Here is a 26,123-nt window from a genome sequence, read left to right as displayed (position 1 = left end):
CCTAATCTTGCTTTGCTTTAAAAAAGTTTTCTTCTTTGTTTGATCTTTTATTTAAACGTTGATTAATTATTTTTGGTATTTGTTTTATAATAATTTTTGGGTGGCTAGAACATTTATTTATACACATCGTTTTTGCGTTTTGCTTTTTATAAGGCATATAGGATATATCATACAAGTTGAGCTTCACATCCAGGTAGTCAGTCGTCAACATTGGTGATTCAATAGTGACTCTTAACCCCATAGACTTGAAGAAGGCGTGCGTTTATTTTTTTTGGGCTTTCAACTTAAAAGCCAGAAGAATTAGGCAGTACAGCTAGACCATCGTCCCTGTACAACCCAACTCTTTCTAAACCAAAGATATGTCTCAACCCGTCAAACAAAAAAAGTCCTACTAATTCACATAATTCTGCACCCATGAACGATCCCTGCGCTACATTAAAAAGAGATCTGATGTTATTTGCTTTCTTCTTTCCCCACGGGTTTCCTTGTTCATGAAGTACTGATTTACATGCGTTTTTTATTAGACTTAAATCTTCAGTAGATACGCTAGTAAAATTATCAGCAAATTTTATAGATTTTATTACTAATTCTTCGCTGGTAGAAGGATAAAAATAAACTACATCAAACTTAAAAAAGCTGTATGTTTGTTTTTCGAAACCATAGAACCAATAAAAGACTTGGTCTGTATCAGTCTACTGCATAAGTTTAGATTTTAAACGTACATCCTTATTAATGCAGTCAATCTTAACCTTAACTATGCGACCTACATTGGACTTAGAAGTATTGATTAATCAACACTTGGGATGTGTCAAGAAGTTTTCTTTATGGTCTTTGACCGTTATGTATGCATTTTTTAAAGGATGTTTTTTAATCCGATCATGTATTTTAAGTTTTTAGTTAAATTTTGGACCTCTACATTTATATCATTTAAAGTTTTATCAGTAAATTTTTCGTAATCTTTAGTAATATTGTCATTTAATGATTTTTTTATAGTCATTTACTAAAATTTCGTAAAGTTTTATCTGAAGGTACAATCAAATGGTTTGTATGTTTGTAGGCTGTGCCTAAAAGAATCCACAGCTTTTATGTATGCGTTAAAAAAGGAAGGTTGTTTAAATAAGAGGAGTGAATTCATATCTTCTTGTCGACATATTAAAAAGCTTCTCTTAAATTACAATCAATTTTGAAATATTTTATAGCCACTTAACTGTGGTCTTTGTGAATTTTAGTTGTTTGATTGGTTAGATTGAAAATTGATTTTTCTACAGATTTTTTGTAATGCACAACATTACTTCATACTGTTTTTTGTTTTTTTGTATAACTTTTGCATCTATGTTTAGTAAAGTGCTTTTTGTTTTAAATTAAACTGGCTGATGATTAAAACGTTTAGCTTTATGAAACATATGTACCAGTATTTTTTAAATCGTACTTTTTTAATAAATTATATATTTATATTTACATGTTTTTAAATGATAATAAATTGAGATAATTGAGATATTTATTTATGTATTCCTTAATAATTTTGAATTTGTATTTTTTTATATAAGATGGCAAAGTCATTCTTTTTATGTTTTTTATTAAGAAAAAAAAACATTAAATCATTAAAACTATTGAAAAAAAAGGACAGCAATATTTATATCAACATAAAATACATGTTTGCTAAAGTTTATTTTTCGTTAATTTATGAATCAAAAAAAAGAATGATTTTGTCATCTTATATAAAAAATAATAAATTCAAATTTATAAAGATAACATCTCAATTTATTATCATTTACTAACATATATATTCATAATGTATATATAATATATATATATATATATATATATATATAAAATAAGGTTAATGTTTAAACGTTAACACTTTCAACTGAGCCCACTTGAAGGGATTTTAAATAATTTATTCAAATGGCGATTTTAAAAATTCTGGAACATATGTTTCACAAAGCTTTAATTTTTCATAAAGCTTTGATCATCAGCCAGTTAAATTCAAAATACAAAGCACTGTACTAAACAAAGATACAAAAGTTATGCAAAAAAACAAAAAACAGTATGACGTAATATTGTACATTACAAATATTCAGTACAAAAATCGATCTACCTTCTAACTAATTAAACAACTAAAATTAACGAAAACAACAGTTAATTGACTATAAAATGCTTCAAAATTTGTTGTGTTTTAAAAGAAGCTTTTTTATATGTCGACAAGACGATATAAATTCGCTTCGCTTATTTAAACAACCTTCCTTTTTTAACGCATACATAACGGCTGTTGATTCTTTTAAGCACAGCCTACAAACAAGGTTGTTACCATCTGCTATTGGCTGTGCTCTTTTTATCACCTCCCAAGTTAATTTAAAATCAATGTTTTTGCGCTTAAGGCCGCAAACATACTTCGAAAGCTCAGTTTCATTTTCGTATACACCACCTTTAAAGGATTTTTTATGGTTGGCATACCGAAATCTGAATTGAGTGGAGCATAGGCCGATGTAGAACTTCTTTTCAAGGTCAGAGTTAACTGTTGCCTTGTAAATAATGTTCTCTGACCGGCAATTGCCCCCCTTCAAATTGTATTTACAGCCACCGGCGCAATTACACTGATTTTTGATTGAATTACTTTTGTTTAAAATCCTTTGATTATGTGACTTGATTAATCTCTCCAAATTCGCCATACATGAATAACTGATTCGCATATTATGTTTGTTAAATATCTTTGATAATGGGTTATTTTTGTTGAAATGTTTTTTTACTAGATTTATAAATTCTCTGCCGATGTTTGTTTTAACTGAAGTACAGAATGGGGGATTATACCAAATGATATTTCGCTTTCTTTTACTTTTATTGGTCGTTTTGTTTTTTTGCTCCGTTGTTTCAAAATTAAGTTTATCATTGTAACCGCATTTTTTCATTATTAGTTCGTAATCTTGTTTTGTCTTTAAAAAGTTTTCTTCGTTGCTTGATCTTTTATTTAAACGTTTATTAATTATTTTTGGTATTTGGTTTATAATATTTTTTGGGTGGCTAGAATATTTATTTAAATACATAATTTTTGCGTTTTTCTTTTTATAAGGCATATAGGAGAGATCATGCAAGTTGAGCTTCACATCCAGGTAGTCAGTCGTCAACATTGGTGATTCAATAGTGACTCTTAACCCCATAGACTTGAAGAAGGCGTGCGTTTGTTTTTTTAGCCTTTCAACTATAAAGCCAGAAGAATTGGGCAGTACAGCTAGACCATCGTCCCTGTACAACCCAACTCTTTCTAAACCAAAGATATTCTTCAACCCATCTAACAAAAAAAGACCTACTAATTCACATAACTCTGCACCCATGAACGATCCCTGCGCTACATCAAAAAGAGAGCTGGTGTTATTTGCTCTCTTCTTTTGCCACAGGTTTCCTTGTTCATAAAGTACTGATTTACATGCGTTTTTTATTAGACCTAAATCTTCAGTAGATACGCTAGTATAAATACCAGCAAATTTTAGTGATTTTGTTACCAATTCTTCGCTGATAGAAGGATAAAAATCGACTACATCAAACTTAAAAAAGCTCTACGTTTGTTTTTCCAAACCAGTGAACCAATTTAAGACTTGGTCTGTATCAGTCCACTGCATAAGTTTAGATTTTGCCGGTCAGAGAACATTATTTACAAGGCAACAGTTAACTCTGACCTTGAAAAGAAGTTCTACATCGGCCTATGCTCCACTCAATTCAGATTTCGGTATGCCAACCATAAAAAATCCTTTAAAGGTGGTGTATACGAAAATGAAACTGAGCTTTCGAAGTATGTTTGCGGCCTTAAGCGCAAACACATTGATTTTAAATTAACTTGTGAGGTGATAAAAAGAGCACAGCCAATAGCAGATGGTAACAACCCTGTTTGTAGGCTGTGCTTAAAAGAATCAACAGCCGTTATGTATGCGTTAAAAAAGGAAGGTTGTTTAAATAAGCGAAGCGAATTTATATCGTCTTGTCGACATATAAAAAAGCTTCTTTTAAAACACAACAAATTTTGAAGCATTTTATAGTCAATTAACTGTTGTTTTCGTTAATTTTAGTTGTTTAATTAGTTAGAAGGTAGATCGATTTTTGTAATGAATATTTGTAATGTACAATATTACGTCATACTGTTTTTTGTTTTTTTGCATAACTTTTGTATCTTTGTTTAGTACAGTGCTTTGTATTTTGAATTTAACTGGCTGATGATCAAAGCTTTATGAAAAATTAAAGCTTTGTGAAACATATGTTCCAGAATTTTTAAAATCGCCATTTGAATAAATTATATATATATATATATATATATAAATAAAAAGGTTTATTTAAAGATGCAAAACTCAAAGAACTCGAGTTTCGTGACTATTCACTCATCAGCTTCAAAACAAGTTTAAAATAAAGCACAAAACAAAATCACTAATGAAAGTAAAAAATTTTTTGCATAAATAGATTATGACGTAATTTTAAAACTATCAAAATTCATGCAAAACGGCTTGTGCAAAAATTAATCTACCAACAGACAATAAACTAGCAAAAATTCAAATAACTTCAGTGAGTAACTATATATTAGGACAGATAATTGAAAGAGATAAAGATAAAATTAAGATGCAAATTGAAATTTAGGTTGTTTTAAGATGAAATTAAAACTTGTTAAACTTTAAAAGCGACTTTTTTATATGTCTACAAGTTTAGATTCAGGTATGCCAATCATAAAAAATCTTTTAAAGGCGGCATATATGAAAATGACACTGAACTTTCGAAGTATGTTTGTGGCTTAAAGCGCAGCGGCATTGACTACGAAATATCCTGGGAAATTATAAAAAGAGCACAGCCTATAGCCGACGGCAATAGCCCAATATGTAGGCTGTGTCTCAAAGAAGCATCAGCCGTTGTATATGCACTGAAAGACAAGAGATGTTTAAACAAAAGAAGTGAGTTTGTATCGTCTTGTAGACATATAAAAAAGTCGCTTTTAAAGTTTAACAAGTTTTAATTTCATCTTAAAACAACCTAAATTTCAATTTGCATCTTAATTTTATCTTTATCTCTTTCAATTATCTGTCCTAATATATAGTTACTCACTGAAGTTATTTGAATTTTTGCTAGTTTATTGTCTGTTGGTAGATTAATTTTTGCACAAGCCGTTTTGCATGAATTTTGATAGTTTTAAAATTACGTCATAATCTATTTATGCAAAAAATTTTTTACTTTCATTAGTGATTTTGTTTTGTGCTTTATTTTAAACTTGTTTTGAAGCTGATGAGTGAATAGTCACGAAACTCGAGTTCTTTGAGTTTTGCATCTTTAAATAAACCTTTTTATTAATAAAGCCCTCAAGGTGGGCTCAGTGTGAAAAATTTAATTTATTAAGTTAAATAACTTAATTCTATATATATATATATATATAAAAGTTTATTTAAAGATGCAAAACTCAAAGGACTCGAGTTTCGTGACTATTCACTCATCAGCTTCAAAACAAGTTTAAAAAAAAGCACAAAACAAAATCACTAATGAAAGTAAAAATTTTTTGCATAAATAGATTATGACGTAATTTTGAAACTATCAAAAATCATACAAAACGGCTTGTGCAAAAATTAATCTACCAACAGACAATAAACTAGCAAAAATTCATATAACTTCAGTGAGTAACTATATATTAGGACAGATAATTGAAAGGGATAAAGATAAAATTAAGATACAAATTGAAATTTAGGTTATTTTAAGATGAAATTAAAACTTGTTAAACTTTAAAAGCGACTTTTTTATATGTCTACAAGACGATACAAACTCGCTTCTTTTGTTTAAACATCTCTTGTCTTTCAGTGCATATACAACGGCTGATGCTTCTTTGAGACACAGCCTACATATTGGGCTATTGCCGTCGGCTATAGGCTGTGCTCTTTTTATAACTTCCCAGGATATTTCGTAGTCAATGCCGCTGCGCTTTAAGCCACAAACATACTTCGAAATACACGAAACTCGAGTCCTTTGAGTTTTGCATCTTTAAATAAACTTTTTTATTAATAAAGCCCTCAAGGTGGGCTCAGTGTGAAAAATTTAATTAATAAGTTAAATAACTTAATTCTATATATATATATATATATAGAAATAACATACACAAAATAAACTTTTGCTTGGTACAGCTGTTTCTGCGTTTAATACGCGTCCTCAGCCAAGTTTTATTCAATGAAAAGCAAACTTGTAAGTACAGCAATAAAATTATACAAAATTAGGTATTACGTAATAATAGATAGTTGATTTTAGACAAAATATATATATATATATATTTGTTTTAGAGCATAACTGGAACCAAAAGAACATTAAATTAACACTTCTTTTAATTAATTATTTAATTAATAAACTAGAGCACAACTGTAACTAAAAGATCATTAAACTAATACACTGTTAATTTTTTATTTTATTAATAAATTATATTTGAAATGTTTAACTCTTTATTCATTAAGAAAAATAAAACTATTTTGATATGTTTAATCACGTTTCCTATATATTAATTTTTTTTTTTGTTAACAGGTTATTACAAAAAACGATCATAAAGATTATATGAGTTATGCTACAGAAATGCTTTATGATATTGTAGAAAAAGCAGCTACAGGTTTGTAATTTTCTAATTAAAATAAAATGTCTTACATGTTTTTTAGCTTATTAAGAAATATATCGTTTACCTATAAAAAATTAAATTGTTCTAATTGGGCATTATACTAATATTTAATATATTTATGTTATTGATCACTTTGTATCAGTGATATAGCTTTACCAAATATGAAGTGCTTTAATTTATTTAACATCATTTTGAATCATTTTTTTAAAGGAGGCTGATTTTAATTTTTACTTCTGATACTTCTCTAAATCAAAAGGTAAATAAATATTGACATTTTTGAACTTTGAATTATTTAAAATGAATTTTTGCAAAACCGACAAAATTACGTTTCCTCTGATATCCAACTACTATTAATTGATAAAAGTCTTTTAGTGCTTTTTGTGAAAATTAAAGGAATACGGGTATTTAAAGAAACTAATTTAATACTGGCTTTTGTATAAAAGCTTTAAGTATAAATTCTTAGCCATTTCTCATTCTATATAAAGCTTATATAAAATTAAAACAAAGAAATTTTGTACTTTGAATGAGTGTTTTATAAAAAAAACACCGGCAAAAGTTTATCAGAGCTAAAGACTAAACCAGGGTTTCCCAAACTTATTTACTAAATCGCCCCCTTTACGGAAATTTGAAAAAAAATTTCCCCCATGATTTTATACAGTAATTTTCCTCTTGAGTACGCACTTTTGAACCAAAAATAACTGCTACTTCTTAGGCACGCACTTTTGGGCTGTGTTCAAAGTAATTTACAGGACTAGAGAAAATGATTTGCAGTTATTCTATAAGCCTGGTAAAGTGTTTTAAAATACTTAATCACTAAAAGCATTATGTATTCTGCAATCAATTCTCTCCAAATATGAATTGTTTTGAAACTAATAAACCCTTGAGATTAGTGGTGAACAAATTTTTTTTTCAGCAGGTCATATTTACTAAAAATTCTTTATAGGTCGACTTGTTAAAAAAATGTACTTGCGGGCTGCTTTATTTAAAAAACTAACATATAAGAAATTTAAAAAAACTTGAGAAAAATTGGAATAAAATTATCTAGTATTATTGTGTTCTAGGAAGTGCTATTGTGAACTGAAAACCAAGTTGAAAGCGTGTTTCAAAATATTAAGTATCAAAAAACTAAATTTTATTTCTTTTGCACAAGTAGTTTTTAAATAAATTAGCGAGACGAAATTTGACTGGATCTAGACTAGACCGTATGTTACCCATCTGAAATATTAACTAAAACCTGACATTATAATAATCTCTGATGTATCAAATTTCGGAAATTTAGTAGTTAATGCTAAGTAACTTTTTTTAGCCGCACAATATACTTAAATTCTTCTGATTATCAAATACTTATAATGATAACAAATTTGCATATACACTACCTGAACGGGTCAAAATTGTACAAAAACAAAATTGCACGTGGTTACTAAATTGCACGAGGGGAATAAATTGCAAAAGTGCACAAAGTTGAACTAAAAATTTTTGCACAAAGACAAATTTGCATGAGGGCACAAAATCGCACGAGGGAACAAAACTGCTCTAAGATAATTTTGCACCAAGGGTCAATTTTGCACAAGTTACATTTTTGCACAAGAGTAAAATAAAAAACAAAAACAAAAAATTGAAAAAAAAAAAGAATTCAACCCGTGCAAAAATGTCTCCGTGCAAAGTTGTCTGCTTGTACAAAAGTGTCTTTGTGCAAAATCTTCATGCAATTTTATCCCCTTGCGCAAAAATATCTTCGTGCAATTTGGTACGCTCGTGCAAATTTGACAGCTAGCCACACTACCTATGCTTAAAATATTTGATTGCCATATGAGTACATGGTAATCAAAAGTTACTTTTTTTAATTTAGTAGTGCAAGCTCAAAAACAAAATATTGATTTCAAAACACAACTTACAAAATATATCCTATTTAATTCAACAATACTTCATTCTATAAAATAAATACTTTAATATAGTTTTATTTTTTTTGTCTAACAAATTTTCAAAAAACAATTAGAAAAATCATTAGTTATAGTTTATAAAAGATAACATAGATTTTTACAAACAATTTATGATGCCAAATAGCATTTATATGAATGTTATGAAATGGTGAGAGGGATTCAATTCATCTATGACCTATGAAGTTGTTAAATGAGAAAAGATATGAATAAAAATATGTAATTTGCTTAAAAATATTAGCACTAAGCACAAGCTCAAAGTACCATGAAGTTTTCTTCAGACCACAAGCTTTTGGTATACTGCGACCCAGATTTTGTTCTTATTGAAATTCGTCAGTAAGTCACAACACCGAAAAAGCCTGCAGTTGTCAATCTATAACCGGTTTAACATATTTCACCAAGAAGAAACTGATTTCTGGTGTAATCAGTTATGTCAACCTTGTCTAACTGCTGTGCAACAGTTAACATATTGTTCACTTATCAAGACAGCTGGTATGCTCATTTTGAAATACAATCAATTTATCTTCATGGTAAAACATGTTTAACCGTTCGTAGATTGACAACAGCAGGATTTTTCGTACTTGTGACTTACTGACGAATTTTAATAAGAAAAAAAAACTTGGATTGCAGTTTACGAAAAGCTTTTGGTCTGAAGAAAATTTCATGGTACTTTTTAGGCTTGTCTCACGGCACAAGAAAGTCCAATCTTCGGTTTTGATAGACTTTTGACAGTTTTTTTTTAAACTAAACACTTATACATATTATGAAATTTCTAACTTCAAAAAATAAATATATTAAGCAACAATTAAGGGCAGAGGTAGGTCCACCTTGTATTTACAAGGCGATCTTATGTTGTAGAGTTTTATCTTAGCTATCAGAATCTTTAACTTATGTATAATTTAAAGGAAATAAGAGTATTTTGACTCCATCTTAAATGTTCTATTTAATAATACATTTGAATACTATTTTTTTCTTATTGTTAAAGTGTATTTTATACACTGTATATGCTGTTAAAATATAATTTATTTCTATTTTAAAACAAAAGAACTATTTCATTGAAATTAAGTTACATTTAAATGAATTGAAAATATATTTTTAGCGCTGATCGACATTTTTTAAAAATATTAGTTTGGTCAATTCACTCAGTTTGAATAAAAATGTTTTTTGTACAAATAGGTATAACATAAGTTTATTTAAACATTGTATAAAAATAGAATTAGTTTATGAAAAAGACTCCTTTACAAAGTGTAGAAGAAATCTTTTTCATATTTCCATATTTTACAAATTATATAGATGACTAAATATTTAACTTTAATTTTGAAAATAGAAACCAAAAATTTTTAGGAAACTTTTTTTTTGTGTTTTTATTAACTTTTAAATAAGTACAAAATTAAATAATTGTCAAAAATGTTTCTATTAAGTTATTTATAACAACTATAAAGATAAAATTTTAAAATATGTAAAATAAGTAAAAATTTTTTAATTAATAGAAATAATTTTTGGAAAAAAAATCTTATTTTTTGAAATGACTAGTGAATAAAGAAAAAATTATGTATAACCTAAAGAACGATCGCATTTTTATTTAGAAGATAAGTTATAAATAATAATGTTTTCCAAAAAGAACCCATTCAAAACAAATATTGAGTTTTTATACTTGTAAAACTACTTTGAGCTTAGTTAAGCAATAAAAAACATTCTCTGAATGAGACTAAATTCTACAACATAAGATTCTTTGCAAAAACGAAGTGCTTTCCATTGATTAAGTACTTTACTTAAAAGTAAACATAATTTTCTTTTCTGTCATCAATAGTATCATCTGCACCAGAACTACTTAAAATTTATTAGACCCGTATTGACTAAAACAGGGTTGCCACTTTACCTGGAAAAACCTGCAATTTTGATGAAAAAATTTGGAAAAACCTGGAATATAAAACAGTTTTAACATTTTCAGTAATAATATTTCGATTTCACACAAAAAATCTATCATATAAATAATTTTTTTTTGTCATCATCAAAAAATTTTTTATTAAAAAACACATTTGAAGTAACTTTAAAGTAACTTTACAGTATCTTTTCAATGTTTTTATACTATTAAACACAGTTTCTTATACAGAAATTAGCTTAAAACTAAAAATAGATCCAAAAATGTCTACTTTTATAAACCTGGATAAAATTTGGAAAACCTGGAAAATTTTTTTTAAAAACGAGTTGCAACCCTGCTAAAAGCAAAAAAAAAGTTTTTAATGTAATAAATAGTAATTAATTGTTGCCATTTAATTCTAATTAATTACCCGAAATAATTCCAAACTATATTACCTTCGTTTCAACTTATACAGCATGCCTAGTCAACTTTTAAAGTCAATATTTTTGCTCTTAAAAATATTAAGAATGTTTGAACTGGTTGTCTTAACTTAAACAAGTTTATAAATAAATTTTAAATAAAAAAACTATAAAGTATATATTTAATAAAAAGAAACTTAAACTATGCACATTTTGATTTTATCTACAAGTTTCACAGTAAAGTTTTTTTCTTTAAATTTTTCATACTCTGCGGTGTTTAAATATATAATGTAAGTCATATTAGTGTAAAAGTATAATAAAAAATTTAACATTATAAAAGAAAACAAGTTTCTTGTAATTAGGCTGAAATTTACTATATCATATAAAAAATATAACATGTGTTAGTTGTACAGTCTAATTATATTTTTTATTGAGATTATTTTAGTTCAATTTGTATTTTTTCTTATAGTTGCTGAAGAGGCTAATGATTCATTTCATACACCAATGAAAAGTCCAGCAACAAGTTTTAAAGTTTCATCACTCCATGCAGATGTCATCACTGGGTCGCCTTCTAGTATGATTAAAAAGAGTACAAAAACAAAAAACATTGTTGATCAGTACATTTCTAATCCACCAAATTTATTTTCCGAATTTAAAAGTGATGCAGATAGTATGATAGTAAAAATTGGTATATCAGAAACATTGAACAATGAAAATAATCATCCTTCTATAACTCAAAAAAATAATACAAATACATCCATTGATTTTAGTTTATCTGCAAATTCACCAGGTAAAATAAAATATCCTTTTACTTCAACCAAATGTCTTGAAAACACTCCAGATAAGGTAAATGATCCTTTTACTTCAAGGAAATGTCTTGAAAACACTCCAGATAAGGTAAAAGATCCTTTTACTTTGACCAAGTGTCTAGAAAACACTCCAGATAAGGTAGTAGATCCCTTTACTTCAACCAAATGTCTGGAAAACTCACCTGTAAAAGTAGAAAGTCCTTTTACTTCGACCAAACGTCTTGAAAACACTCCAGATAAGGTACAAGATCCTTTTACTTCAATGAAATGTCTTGAGAACACTCCAGATAAGGTAAAAGATCCTTTTACTTCAACCAAGTGTCTCGAAAATTCACCTGTAAATGTAAAAGATCCTTTTACTTCAACGAAATGTCTTGAAAACACTCCAGATAAGGTAAATGATCCTTTTACTTCAAACAAGTGTCTTGAAAACACTCCAGATAAGGTAAACGATCCTTTTACTTCTACCAAATGTCTTGAAAACACTCCAGATAAGGTAGTAGATCCTTTTACTTCAACCAAATGTCTTGAAAACTCACCTGTAAAAGTAAAAGATTCTTTTACTTCGACCAAGTGTCTTGAAAACACTCCAGATAAAGTAGTAGATCCTTTTACTTCAACCAAATGTCTTGAAAACTCACCTGTAAAAGTAGAAAATCCTTTTACTTCGACCAAACGTCTTGAAAACACTCCAGATAAGGTAAAAGATCCTAATACTTCAACCAAATGTCTTGAGAACACTCCAGATAATGTAAAAAATTCTTTTACTTCAACGAAATGTCTTGAAAACACTCCAGATAAGGTAAATGATCCTTTTACTTCAAACAAGTGTCTTGAAAACACTCCAGATAAGGTAAAAGATCCTTTTACTTCTACTAAGTGTCGTGAAAACACTCCAGAAAAGGTAGTAGATCCTTTTACTTCAACTAAATGTCTTGAAAACTCACCTGTAAAAGTAAAAGATCCTTTTACTTCGATCCAATGTCTTGAGAACACTTCAGATAAGGTAATAGATCCCTTTACTTCAAACAAATGTCTTGAAAACTCACCTGTAAAAGTAGAAAATCCTTTTACTTCGACCAAATGTCTTGAGAACACTCCAGATAATGTAAAAGATCCTTTTACTTCAACGAAATGTCTTGAGAACACTCCAGATAAGGTAAAAAATCCATTTACTTCAAACAAGTGTCTTGAAAACACTCCAGATAAGGTAAAAGATCCTTTTACTTCGGCCAAATGTCTAGAAAACACTACACATAAGGTAGTAGATCCCTTTACTTCAACCAAATGTCTTGAAAACTCACTTGTAGAAGTAAAAGATCATTTTACTTCAACCAAATGTCTTGAGAACACTCCAGATAAGGTAAAAGATCCATTTACTTCAACCAAGTGTCTAGAAAACACTCCAGATAAGGTAATAGATCCCTTTACTTCAAACAAATGTCTTGAAAATTCACCTGTAGAAGTAAAAGATCATTTTACTTCAACCAAATGTCTTGAGAACACTCCAGATAAGGTAAAAGATCCATTTACTTCAACCAAGTGTCTAGAAAACACTCCAGATAAGGTAAAAGATCCATTTACTTCAACCAAGTGTCTTGAAAACACTCCAGATAAGGTAAAAGATCCTTTTACTTCAAACAAATGTCTAGAAAACACTCCATATAAGGTAGAAGATCCCTTTACTTCAACCAAATGTCTTAAAAACTCACCTGTAAAAGATCCTTTTACTTCAACCAAATGTCTTAAGAACACTCCAGATAAGGTAAAAGATCCATTTACTTCAACCAAGTGTCTAGAAAACACTCCAGATAAGGTAATAGATCCCTTTACTTCAAACAAATGTTTTGAAAATTCACCTGTGAATGTAAAAGATCCTTTTACTTCAACCAAATGTCTTGAGAACACTCCAGATAAGGTAAAAGATCCATTTACTTCAACCAAGTGTCTAAAAAACACTCCAGATAAGGTAAAAGATCCATTTATTTCAACCAAGTGTCTAGAAAACACTTCAGACAAGGTAGTAGATCACTTTACTTCAACCAAATGTCTTAAAAACTCACCTATAAATGTAAAAAACCTTTCTACTTCAACTAAATGCTTTGAAAACACAACAGTTAGTATGGAAAGTACTTTAGTCAAAACCAAAAGCACTGTTGAATCCCAGAGCAATAATGATAGTAAATATAATGAAGAAAAAGCTAAACAAAATAAGAAATTATCTAACACTGCTCAAGAGTTCACGTATAATGGAGATATTGAAAGTAAATGTAATGAAAGTAGCAAGTTTGAAACACCCAAAAAAACTAAAAATTCAAAAGCGTTTGACTTTTGTGTTAATTCATCAAATTTTAAAGTTCTATCTGGTTCACCATCTAGCTTGATTAAAAAGTCAGAGCGAACGAAGAATATAATTCAAAACAATGTAACTAATCCTCTTGATTTTGAAGAATTCAGAAATGGTGCTGAATGTAAGTTCATGAAATTTTATTGACATGATAGTATATAGATGTATTAAGTTTTTAGTATAATTTAAATTCAAGCACTTGTAGTTTTTGATCTATGTAAAAATGACTAACTATTCCCTTTAAGGTACTTCTTTTTGAACCTTATGTAAGGTGGTTCACTTAAATACTTGCTTTGTACTAATCTTACTTTTTTTTCAATGTTTTAACCATCAAATTTTTATTTTTACAGTTGTTTCCTGTAAGATTAAGTTTAATTAGTATCATTATTTATGCATACCTTTAAAAGTAAAATACTTAAGCACAATTTATAATAAACATTTAATCCAAATTAGTATGATCTCGTTAATGAATATATTTGTTCTCTATTTCCTGATTAACTGTTTATATATGACCTCTAGGAACTTTTTTGAAGCTACGTATATAGGCTGCTATTTAACCTGTAAATTTGAATTTGAAAATTATGTCAGATGAAAGCTGGGAAAAAAGTTTAAACAAAATTTAAAGAAAAATCTCGACTTCATAAGAATAAACTTAATTAAGTGTTTAATAATGTTGTAGTAATACAAACTGATAGTTCTAAACTACGTATACATACAAGTTATTTGCTTGGTTCACAAAAAGCAAAAACATCTTAATTTATTTAAAGGTCCTAGCAACAACAATACTATCCTTATTTTTTTTAAATGTTAAGGGTTTAATCTTAATGAGAATCAGACCATTAAGTTTTACTAAAATGTCTTCTTAGTTGTAAGTTGTTAGATTTACACAGTTAATATTTTCGCATATGTCTTTTTTCACGGATAACCTAAACCTCCACTATGAACACTATATCCTTAAATTTTAGTCCTAAATTAAAAAAAAAACTCTTAATTGATTTATTGAACATAAATAAGCCATGACTTTAATACTTGACCCCATATTTAAAACGTTGATACATCATAAACTGTAACTCTTAACCTTCAGGCTTTAGTATTTTTCTCTTATTTCAAAAATAGATAAATTATAACTCCTAACCCTTAAAAGTCTAACTCTTAATCTTAATACCTTGCTCATTTAATAGCTGCCATAAACAGTTTGAATTAGAATATGGTTATGAAAGACATTAAAAATTAATTTAGTTTACTTAATATAGTTCATAAGAAAACGAATAAAAATCATACACTTGAGCATAAAAATGTTATGTATATATATTACTTGTAGGAATTTTTTCATAACAACTATGTAGTTTTTGAAATAAAAACATATTACATAGCATTTTTATGAGCTTTGTAATAAAATAATTACAATTATAAATGTGTTAGTTTTGTATTGCCGTTAATAGTTAAGTAAATAGTCGTCAAAGAACAAATCTATTTAATAATTTACATTAAATTTAAATGATTCCTTATAACATATTTTAATTAGTTTTTAGTCTTTTCATTAGACTAAATTTTAAATATATCTATCTACGAAGCTATATTTAAATTCTGCTTGTGTTTCAGTACTAAATGAAGGATTCGAATTCGATCTTGACTTTTTGGCCAATAAAGGAGAAACTGGCATGGTGAGTTTGTTTTTATATTAGAAATAAAATATCAATTAACAAAAGTTTTTTACATTATTCTAAACAATTGGCATAGTGAAACAGCCTAACTATATGTGTTTTAGTACTAGATACATGTCATCCCAACTTAATTTGCCAACGTTGTTTCAACACAACCATGCTTAAATCTTTATAATTAATATACTTACTTTTGCGACCAACTCATGAATAAAACATAAAAACAATGTTTATTTTTATAGCCATTATAATATTAATAATAGCAGTGTATGTGATACTTTTAAGAAAATATCTCTTTTACTTGCTCGATGACTTTAACTTTGGAAACAGTAACCTACACCATAAAGCAGTTAGTTTAATAGGACACATTTTAATTGCTCAGTTTGTTTATAAAGCAACTAAATAACAGACGTTTGTTAAGAGAGTCAACAGGCGCTTCAAAGTAGAAAGACATTCATTACCAAATAAAAATTAAGATATAGACAAGCAAAAACTGTCTCGCTTAACCAATATTATAAACTTAATACGACTATAGTTAGGTCAATCAAAACTTTATACATAAAGATCTTAAACGCCTTCTAAGAGTTATATAGTTAATTGATTAAGTCGAAATTGTTGCTCGTTTAAATCAATTAATAGTTGATTTTAAGTCTTTTCAAAGCCTATGAAGAGAGGTTCGTGCAAATTACTTATATTAATCTGATATTAAGGAATTTTAGAAATGTGTTTTAGAGTTTTATGTGCATAAAATATTTATGAATAGGAAAAATATTCATAAGATAATGATTAGTTAATTGAAATCTATCTTACCAAGTTTATACTTGGTCTTTTTTCAAAGTTTTTAAAACACTTCAAACTAAGTCGTAATTTATTTTTTACACCTTAATAATATTATAGTTGAATTTATTTAAATTATTTTTTGTCTCTTTTTGTCTGTAACCCTAATTATACCATTAAATTATTTTATAATTCGCGAGCCAATTTCCCTTTAAAAAAAGTTGCTCGCGGATCGAACTTTATAAAAAAAGTCTTTGACAGGTCTCAGTTATTTATAACAATTGTAGTATGTAGTAATAAAAAAGAGACTATTTGATAAATTTACAAATTATAGATCGTTAATCATCAAACTATGAACCTAGATGCTAGTTTTATTACAAAAGCTTTATTATTGGTATTAAAAAAAATCAAAGAAATTTTTTTTAAGCTGAAGTAAAGTTTTAAATACTTGAATTGCAGTTGAAGTTACTTGCTTGTTATAACTAAGTATTGATAATTTTATTTTTTACACTTTTCAAAGTTAGTAAAAAAATATTATATTTCATGTTTTATATTAAATTTTAATGATTAACGCTAATTTTTTTTTTCAATGGTGTTTCTGAGTATAACTTACAGTTAATTTTATTTTTCAGTAAAACTAGTTGTGCTATAGTTGTTATAAAAAAAAATACTACACTTTAGTGCTTATTGGTGGTTTTTTCATCTCATTTTCACTTGTAATGAGCTTTTTTTTTTGAATTACGCGGCTCTCTAAAACTTTTTTTAAGACGTTTGGTCAGCAAAAATAAGTTTTGTAAATTTTTCCCCGACTACAAAAGCTACACACCAATAACTTAAAGTATGAACCAAAAGTCTTATCTATACAAAACATGAAATATAAACTTTGAATATAAATATTTTAATTTACTTTCGAGACATTGTCAGCTGTTAAAAGTCTCCGCTACAAATGAATAGGCTGCACTTTTTTCATTTTCATTTTGGTCTTAAAATAAAAAATGACTAATAATTATTAGTCAATCAATTTTTATTGAAAGATTTTACTCAATGAAGATAAAAAAAAAAATGTTATAGATTTTCCAATGTTTTCTTGATAATTTTAATTACAAGTTTATGAAAAGTGCCTAACATAGATAAAACTTACAAAATGTATTTAGTATAATAAAGCAATTATAAATACAAATAAACAAAATAGTTTAGAAATTCAGTTTTATTACTCTTAAATAATTTACTTTAACTTAAGATCTATACAGTATTAGTTTTGATTTGTATATCAAAATATGTTAAAAAATGAATGGAGATTCAAAATTTCTGAAAAAAAAAAAGTTTAGGAATTTGTTAATAATTACTGTATACTTAATATTGTACTTGAATTTTTTAGACGTAAGTGTTCCATATTTATTGCTAAATTTTATACTTCATAAAATAAAAGTTGTAAGTGGTATTTTTCTTTTATTAAAATACAACTAATATAATTCATTTTATAAAAAAAAATGTTTGAAGTTTAAAATAAAAATATTTTAGTTTGAAATTTTTAACTACAATGTTGTAAAATGAGGATTTTAGTTTCTTCAATGATGTTTGCAAGATTAAAGTGTGTAAATCATGTAAATTTATAACTACATCTTATAAAATAACATTCTATTACAGTCCAGGGATCTGCGCAAAGAATCACTGTATGTAAAGTTTGACCCATTCGTGTCTGACTCTCCAAGACGGAGGACAAACATCGGTAGACCTTCAGATATCATTGACTTTTCTGACAACAGGAAGTCTATGATTAAGCAGAGAGTGATCTCACTTAATAATGATTTATCAGCAGAAACAAAACCAGAAATTCAAACTGAGTCGCGCTGTTTACTTGATATGAACTCGTACGAAGACGTAGATGGTGAGTTGATTTTTTTAATACTGAAACTTTAATAAAAACTTGAATTAGTCTTGTATGTTTGTTAGAATAAATTCAAATTTTCCTTAAATTTCTATACTCTTATACGCTTAAAATTTTTGAATAACAACTCATATCTTAGTTTTTAGATTGTGTGTATTCACATAGTGAAAACCCACAACTATTTTATTAAATTTTAGTAAGTGCTAAATAAATACAGTTACTGTTATGGATGGAAACGATACTGTTATAGGACTTCAACCGGAAAACAATTCTGCTTTTAAAGATGGTGATCAGTTGATTGAAATATCCACCTTTTCACAAACTCAGTTAACTCAAGCCGTTGAAAAAGCTCGTGAGCCTCTTCTAGAAAAAGTATTTAATTTCTTAAAACTAAATTTTCAACACACAATATATTTATTAATATATTTATTTCAAATTAAAACTCCCTGTCTGATTAAGTCATCGATTGCTAAAATATTTTAAAACTTGCTAGAAGCTGTAAATTAAAAAAATAAGTTACAATTCAATTTTCAAATACTTCATAAATAAGTGGAGTTTTCTGTATGCTTGATGATTAAAAGAGTCAACTTAGTAGATTGTAAAAAGAAAAAAAAAAGAAAAAAAAAGTTTTTGAGTTTCGATTTAGTTTAAGATCTTAATTTACCCCTTAGTTTAAGAGTAAATATGCTAGTATAACTGCTGTACTAAGTAGAATAGTTACAAATTTTTTGTGAGTCAATAAGGTTTTTAAATTGTGTAAATTTTTTACTAAACGCTTTTTTTATTTGTTCTTGAATAAAACATGTTATTAATCTTAAATAATTTTCAAAGAGTAGAAGCCAACTTATTTAAGTAATATAGAAAAAATAAAGGGTTTTTGATAATTAAATTAGATGCTAAAGATAAAACTTGATATGTATATATATGAAAATTATAATAACAAGTAGGGAAATAAGGTTTATTTTTGTTTTTTACAGCTTACTTTTGCTATTATATGAAAGTTAAAAGCAGGAACTATAATTCAAATTTTTATAGAAATCATTGAAATTTAGAAAAATAGTAAATTTTGTTAGTAAATTATTAGACAAATGTAAAGTGAGAAATCAAGCATTTTCATTGTCCATTCTCTCTCAAAAATAAAATTAATAATATACTTTTCTTTATTTTGAGTTAGAAAAGTTTGTTTTTCTGTAAACATTCTTTTATTGTATATTTTAAAACAAATATGAAAAAAATTAGACTTCAGATAAAAAGACGAGAATAGGGAGTCAGCTATTTAGTAAGAAAAACTTTATTTTCAAAAATTTAAAAACTTTCTTATAGTAAGTTACTGTAACTTGTTTTAAATCAAACAATTTAAAGTTCTCGACTTAAATGTCTTTAAGGAGATTTATATCCAATATTTATTTTAACAGTTTATTACAAACAAAACAATGTTTCACTCCTATACTTGCAAATAGGAGTTTTTTTTTTTTTTAGTCTACCTTACCAACAAAATTCTTAAAAGCGTAACATAAACTAAACAAATTTTTTACTTAAGTTTAGTATATTTAAGATTTATTTTTGCTTTTAAACCATTAGTTTTTATTTTTGTTTCACTTCCATTTATTTTGTTCAAAAATTTTTTCAGACCTATTTACAACAACTGAGGATCTCCTATATGCAAGTATAGGAGTGAAACATTGTTTTGTTTGTAATAGACTGTTAAAATAAATATTGGTTATAGTAAGTTACTTATAATTTAATACAGAACTAATTGTTAAATTTCTAAAATTATGGAAGTAGTTTTTTTGTAATTTTGATTTATACCTTTTACGAGTAACCCATGAAACTTACTAGAAATTACTTACATTTCAATTCCTTTTCTCTAACAATTAAGGGATAGGGGGGTCCATCTTGATTTTTACAAGTTGATCTTATTTTATGAAATTTTATCTTAGTTATCAGACGTTTTTAACCGCTTGAAAAAAATTCAAAGTAAGTTTTAAGATATGAGCGATCAAAGTGACCTCAATAGGTTCCTAATGGAAGGTGCAAACTAAAAACGCGAAAAAAGACCATTTCATTAAAAATCTATCTCCTTCATTTTTTAAGCAATCTTCTTCAAAATTTTACAGAAAGTTTATTATTAAATTTTAAAAAGATTTGATGCAGGAAATTGTTTTAATTTAAAAAAATAATTTTTTTATAAAAAAAACTACCTTTTTTTTTGTTTTTTTTTTATCTAAATTTTTTATTTTCAACATTTTTAAAATTCCAGCATTCAAAGTCTTTTAAACTATAAAAGGAACGGTTCCTGAAAGTTTGAGATCCTTAGCTAAAAATATGAAGGAGAGAATAGATTTTAGTGATTTTTTAAATTTCTGAGAAAATTGATCCCAAAAAATTTGCTGTCCATATGTTTGTATCGGAAACTTTTTATAAAAATTATGATATCTCAAAAGTTAAATAAGACTTTTTGTATTCTATAAAAACTGGCTTGTAGCTTGTACTTCAAGCTTTTATATAACACAAATGTTATTTTAAGTAAAAAAATGTCGACCTCCCCTATGCCCTTAAGTGCTACAAAATAATAATGAAAGCTCTCTTCATTAATAGGACAAAATGAACAATTACGTTAATTGACAACAAAAATGTTTTAATGTTAACTTATAAATAAATTCAAATACAATTTCTATTTTATAAGCAGTAGACTGATTAAATTTTAACTGTTTTTCAAACTTCGACAATTCTCTATATAAAAAACATAACATTATAAAAAACTGTTTTATAATTTTTTTCTAAACTGCTTTATAATTCTAATAAAGTAGACTTAATTACTAATTGAAGTCTTGATGTGTAGTTATCTGTTTATTAAATTGTTACCTTCTACTAGTAATTGAAGTCTTGTACTACAATATTTGATAACAACAAGTTTAGTTAAAAATAAAATATGAAAGCTATATCGATGAAATATGGAATTTAAAAACCATTAAAATATTTTTTTATACATTAACCTCTCGCATCTTTACGCACTCGTGACGTTACGCGCTCTCGTTTAGTTACACATTTAGCATTCTAAAAAATTCAAAAAATTAAAATTTTAGTTTTCTTTAAAATTGCACAAATTAGGTTTATTGTTAATTTTTAATGTAATTTGTTTTTATGTTTTTAATGTTAATAAATACTAACCTCTCTATATCGTTATACTTTGTAAACTAATGTTTCTTGACTAATTGACAAACATTTAGTTATACATCAGTATATCAGAAATTTTGTTAGCAATAAGAGATTATATTAAAATCTGAAAGAAATATGACAGTGTTAAATTATGAAAGTAAAGTGAAATAATGAATATTTGTAACACAAATAAATAATACAGTACTTTTGCCCTATATATGAATAAACATCTAAAAAATAAATTTAATGAAACTTCCTAGCAAAAAGTAGCAGTGATGCTTAATAAATATAGAGCTCACACTTGAAACAAATCTCAAATGTTTTTTTTTAGTAAACATATCACTAATTTTCATTTTACGTTTTTTTTCAAGTTCTTCTTCTGTATCACTTGCTTTGCACAGCAATTTGCTAAGTAGAATAGAATTTAAATGTTAAGTATCAAATAAGTCAGATATAAGTAAATATAAAATATACTTATTATTAAAATTAGTAAAATTTTTCTACAAGTATTATTATTTTATATAAAATTAAATCCTTTTTTTTATGTGTTTAGTTTTATCTTTTGTTTTCATATCTATGAATTAAGTAAACAAAATGTTGAAAGTGGGAAAGTCCTCAGTCTGCTTTTAACTAGAAGCAATATCAAAAAACAGCCATTATAGTAAGTATATTTGATACCTCTCGTATCTTTACGATCTCTCATATCTTTACGCACTTTTTCTGTAGACACAATGTGCGTAAATAAGCGAGAGGTTACTGTAATAAGAAAAAAATTTAAACTTGTTTTTATAATATTATGTCTTAAAATTAAATAGCTGCACAGTTGACCTAAGATAAACTAGTATTGATTTGTAAATAAAAAAGTTATCTTTTTACAGATTAAACAACTAGAAGAAATGAATGAAAATTTAAAAACAGAACATGGATTTGAGGTATAAATGATTATAATAGTGTATTAGAACTGATTTTGTGATCATCAGTATCATAATTGTTTGCTGAATTACTAAAATATAGTTTTTCAGGCATTGAAAATAATTTCCAAGATTTGTCTTTTTGTGTCTATATAAGCTAAGAAATTATTGTTTAATATAGGACTAGAAGTATGATGTTGTATTGAAAGTAAATATTTCAATGAAAGACATAATTTTTAGTAATTGTGTGTAAATTTATGGCATATATAAAGTTTAGAAATTAAATATGTAATTTCATGCTTGAAAACGAAAACATAAACAATTTCACTTTTAACTGGATGATGCAGGTTATTCAAATGCAAACATAAAATAATAATTTTTTTGTCTCAGATGCAAAAAGTTAAAGATGAACATAAAAATGTTTCAACAAAAGACAAAAATAAATTTCTTGCAATAGAAAAAAAGCTTCAACAAGTTGAAAACAATTTGAAAAAAGATATCCAAATTTCAAATGAACATATAAAAATGAAATCTACATATGAAACCAAGTTTAAAAAGGTAATTTTTCAAACTTAGTTTTAAGATTAAAATATAAAGTTTCTAAATTATTAATGTCATAGCTTTACTAATTTATTCTGAATAATAATTGCAAAAAAATGTTTTGAATAAATTCAACTATTTCAGGATTGAAAATAACAAGCTATATCAGGGTTGCCACTCGGTCAGGAAATCAGGAAAAGTCAGGAAAAATTAAAAAAAATGACAAAAGTCAGGAAAAAATGGGGGGTTTTGAAAAAAGTCAGGAAAAGTCAGGAAATTTGATAAAATTAAAAAAAATTGTCAGATATTGCCAGTTTAAATTTACAAAATTCCTTTTTTTCTAAAGCCTTGAAATGGTAAAAATTGATTTAAAGTCCTTTAAAGTCAGAAAAAAATAACAAAATTTTCCTGGAAATTTACTAAAATATTCAATTTTATTTCCAATGCCTTCACCTGGTATAAATTAGTAAAATATCTTTTATAAAACTGCAAAGTTTTTTTATTAACATATTGAACAAGTACCCTACTTGAACAAGCAGATTTTGTAAGCATTTTAGTATTGATGATCTGTTGCAAGGACACTTCCATAGTGAAACTGTGATATAGACACAAAAATTGTAAAAGTTCCTTATATATCATTTGTATACTAGATACATTTATGCTAGGAAATGCTAAAAAATTGTGTCTTTTTTCAGACAAGCTGTGTTTATAAGGTGATAATACAAGTATTTTGCTGATAGAGCTGTTTATTACAAACATGAATCATACACAGATGGTTTAAGTGATGTACTGGAAGTTGATAGAATTCAGCAAAAAACTTTTGATTTTAACCTGTAATAAAATTAGATTGAAAGCTTTATATAGTTTCAAGTGTTAGATTATGTATTTTAGAATAAGTTTAATTTTTGAGTTTGATTTAGAAAAGTCAGGAAAATTTTGGTAAAAAGTCAATAAATTTTTCTCAGCTTGATCAGTGGCAACCATGCTATATGTTCGATTACAAATAAAATTACTAACAACAATAGCTTTCAATTTTTTTTTACTTTAATGAACAATGTTTTGTTACAGCTTTGATTTTCATTTTTTAAATGCCCGAGAAAAGTTTATATTTTTGTCTAATTTAAACTTAAGAAATGTTTCAACTAATATGTTTAACTATGCAGTATCAAGAACAAAATGAACATTTGAAGTCTGCACTTGCGAAATCTGAAGATAATCATTTCTCGCTTTATCAGAGAAGTAAAAGCATGCAAGATCAGCTTAATAAATATAAGGTTTGTAATCATTAAATGAAAAGTTTATTTACGGAGCAGTGTTGATAATAGAATTTATTTTTGTTTCGAATGATTTTTGTTTTTTTAAATTGGTCGTTTTAATATAACGTTTAGAAAACAAATCTAAATTAAGTATAAGTTATAAAGTTTTAAATAACAATTTGAAATTTTCGAGTTTTATAAAAATTATTCGTCGTTTTTCAATGTCATATCCAACAAATTCTTTTTACTCTAATTCTTTTGTATTAATGATAACTAACTTAATTCAGATAGTAACCTTAAATTCTTTTTTGTTTCTCCTTCAATATTTTGTTTGTTTAGTGTTAAAAATGCTATAAAAATTTTCAACTGACAGAAAAATGAGAGTTTGTACAAAGATTCATTTAAAAAGTGTTCAGAAAAAAATGCCAATTTAGTAGTGCAATTCAATGAAATGAAGAATTCGCTAGAATCTCAATTATCAGAGTAAGTTTTTTTTTTTTTATTTAAATAGTTTTATGAATTACTTTTAATCGAAAGTTAGCCTTTTCTAGTATTTTTAACATTTTCTATCTTTTTAAGAATTCTTATTTGTACAGGAATCTTATCTTATTTGTATAGGAACTATTTCTTAAAATCCTGATTTTAGTTTCATAGTTTTTAACAACCATCTTAAAACACGTAGTATAGTTTTTTGATATATAGTGTTTAAATTAATATTACTTGTTATAGGAATTCAGAACAATCGAAAAAGCGTACGAAAGCCCTAGAAAGCCAAAATAATGCATACAAAGTTAGTTTTTTAATCTTCACTATTTTTGCTAAATTTACTTAACATTACATCAAACTATTTAATATGTAAAAGTATGAAGTTAGATTCGATAAGTAGTTATATTCCTTTAGTTTTTACAAAACATTTTTATTAGATAAAGATAAGGAGCTTAGAGTCTAAAGCAAAATCAGCGGAAACAGCTCTTGAACAGAAAACAAAAGAATGTCAAGAATTAAACCAGCTCTGCGAGGAAATGTTTGCTCAACAAAACTCTTAATTTTTTTCAAATTGTTTATTTTTCTAGTATATTTTTAATTACTTGTGAGCCATTAAAACTACTCTTAATTTATCAAGATTTTGTATCGTCTCTTATTACTACATTGTTATGAAAATTTGATAATACTTTTTTATCAACTACTCTGGCATTTTTAGTTATTATTAATTTTTGCAAAAACTATATTTCTCTTAAAATGAATATCTTATGTGTTTATAAAATTTCCTTTTTTATATGCTAATATAATTTGATATGAACTCTACAATTAAATGACTAAACTGAAATTTTTTTCTTTTACATTTAATTTCGGTAAAAAAGTATTAAATACTTGAAAAAAAAATTAATAACGTCTGGTTTCAATCAGCTAGTTTGAAATTTTCAAAATTTCTACAAGTTTGACTATTTTAAAATATTCAGAATTTTCCTGAATCCTAAAAAATACTTGAATTAAATAAAACCCTGAAATTTTAAACAAAAATTATGAAAAAATTTGAAGTTTTCAACAGTTTTTACATTTAAAGTGATGAAGTTTTGATTAGATACGAAGAATCTATCATATATAAAAAATTTTTTGTATCGTTTTGAATTTTACCGAATTTAAAACACATTTAAAGTAGCAGTATAGTATTTTCAATATTTTTATACCATTTGAAAAGTTTTTTACTCTAAAATCAATTTTAAACTAAAAATGAAAGAGAAATTTTACTGTAAAAAACTTGGAAGACATTCAGAAATCCTGAAAAAAGTTTAAAAAACATTTGGTAACCAGGGTTGCCACTCGGTCAGGAAAAGTCAGGAAATCAGGAAAAGTCAGGAAAAATTAAAAAAAATCACAAAAGTCAGGAAAAAATGAGGGGTTTTGAAAAAAAGTCAGGAAAAGTCAGGAAATTTGATAAAATTTA

General features: G+C 26.6%; 1 protein-coding gene across 1 annotated transcript in view; it reads left to right on the top strand.

Annotated features, from left to right (window-relative positions):
• The window catches only part of LOC145833884 (uncharacterized), a 31,891-nt gene extending 6,415 nt beyond the window's left edge, over positions 1–25,476 (top strand). The window contains exons 3-13 of the mRNA XM_082941124.1: positions 6,526–6,607; positions 11,300–14,110; positions 15,589–15,650; positions 18,072–18,312; positions 18,530–18,684; positions 22,350–22,403; positions 22,773–22,940; positions 24,086–24,196; positions 24,552–24,661; positions 24,908–24,968; positions 25,102–25,476. Coding sequence (XP_082797250.1) covers positions 6,526–6,607; positions 11,300–14,110; positions 15,589–15,650; positions 18,072–18,312; positions 18,530–18,684; positions 22,350–22,403; positions 22,773–22,940; positions 24,086–24,196; positions 24,552–24,661; positions 24,908–24,968; positions 25,102–25,224 — 3,978 coding nt within the window. The 3' untranslated portion in view covers positions 25,225–25,476. The remainder of the gene's footprint in view (positions 1–6,525; positions 6,608–11,299; positions 14,111–15,588; positions 15,651–18,071; positions 18,313–18,529; positions 18,685–22,349; positions 22,404–22,772; positions 22,941–24,085; positions 24,197–24,551; positions 24,662–24,907; positions 24,969–25,101) is intronic.
• Positions 25,477–26,123: the final 647 nt, after the last annotated feature.

Source organism: Thalia democratica, chromosome 4, assembly GCF_965202585.1.
Source record: "Thalia democratica chromosome 4, ktThaDemo2.hap1.1, whole genome shotgun sequence".
In the NCBI taxonomy this organism is placed as follows: Eukaryota; Metazoa; Chordata; class Thaliacea; order Salpida; family Salpidae; genus Thalia; species Thalia democratica.
The sequence above is the reverse complement of the archived record's forward strand: the minus strand, read 5'-3'. Positions and strand labels throughout refer to the sequence as shown.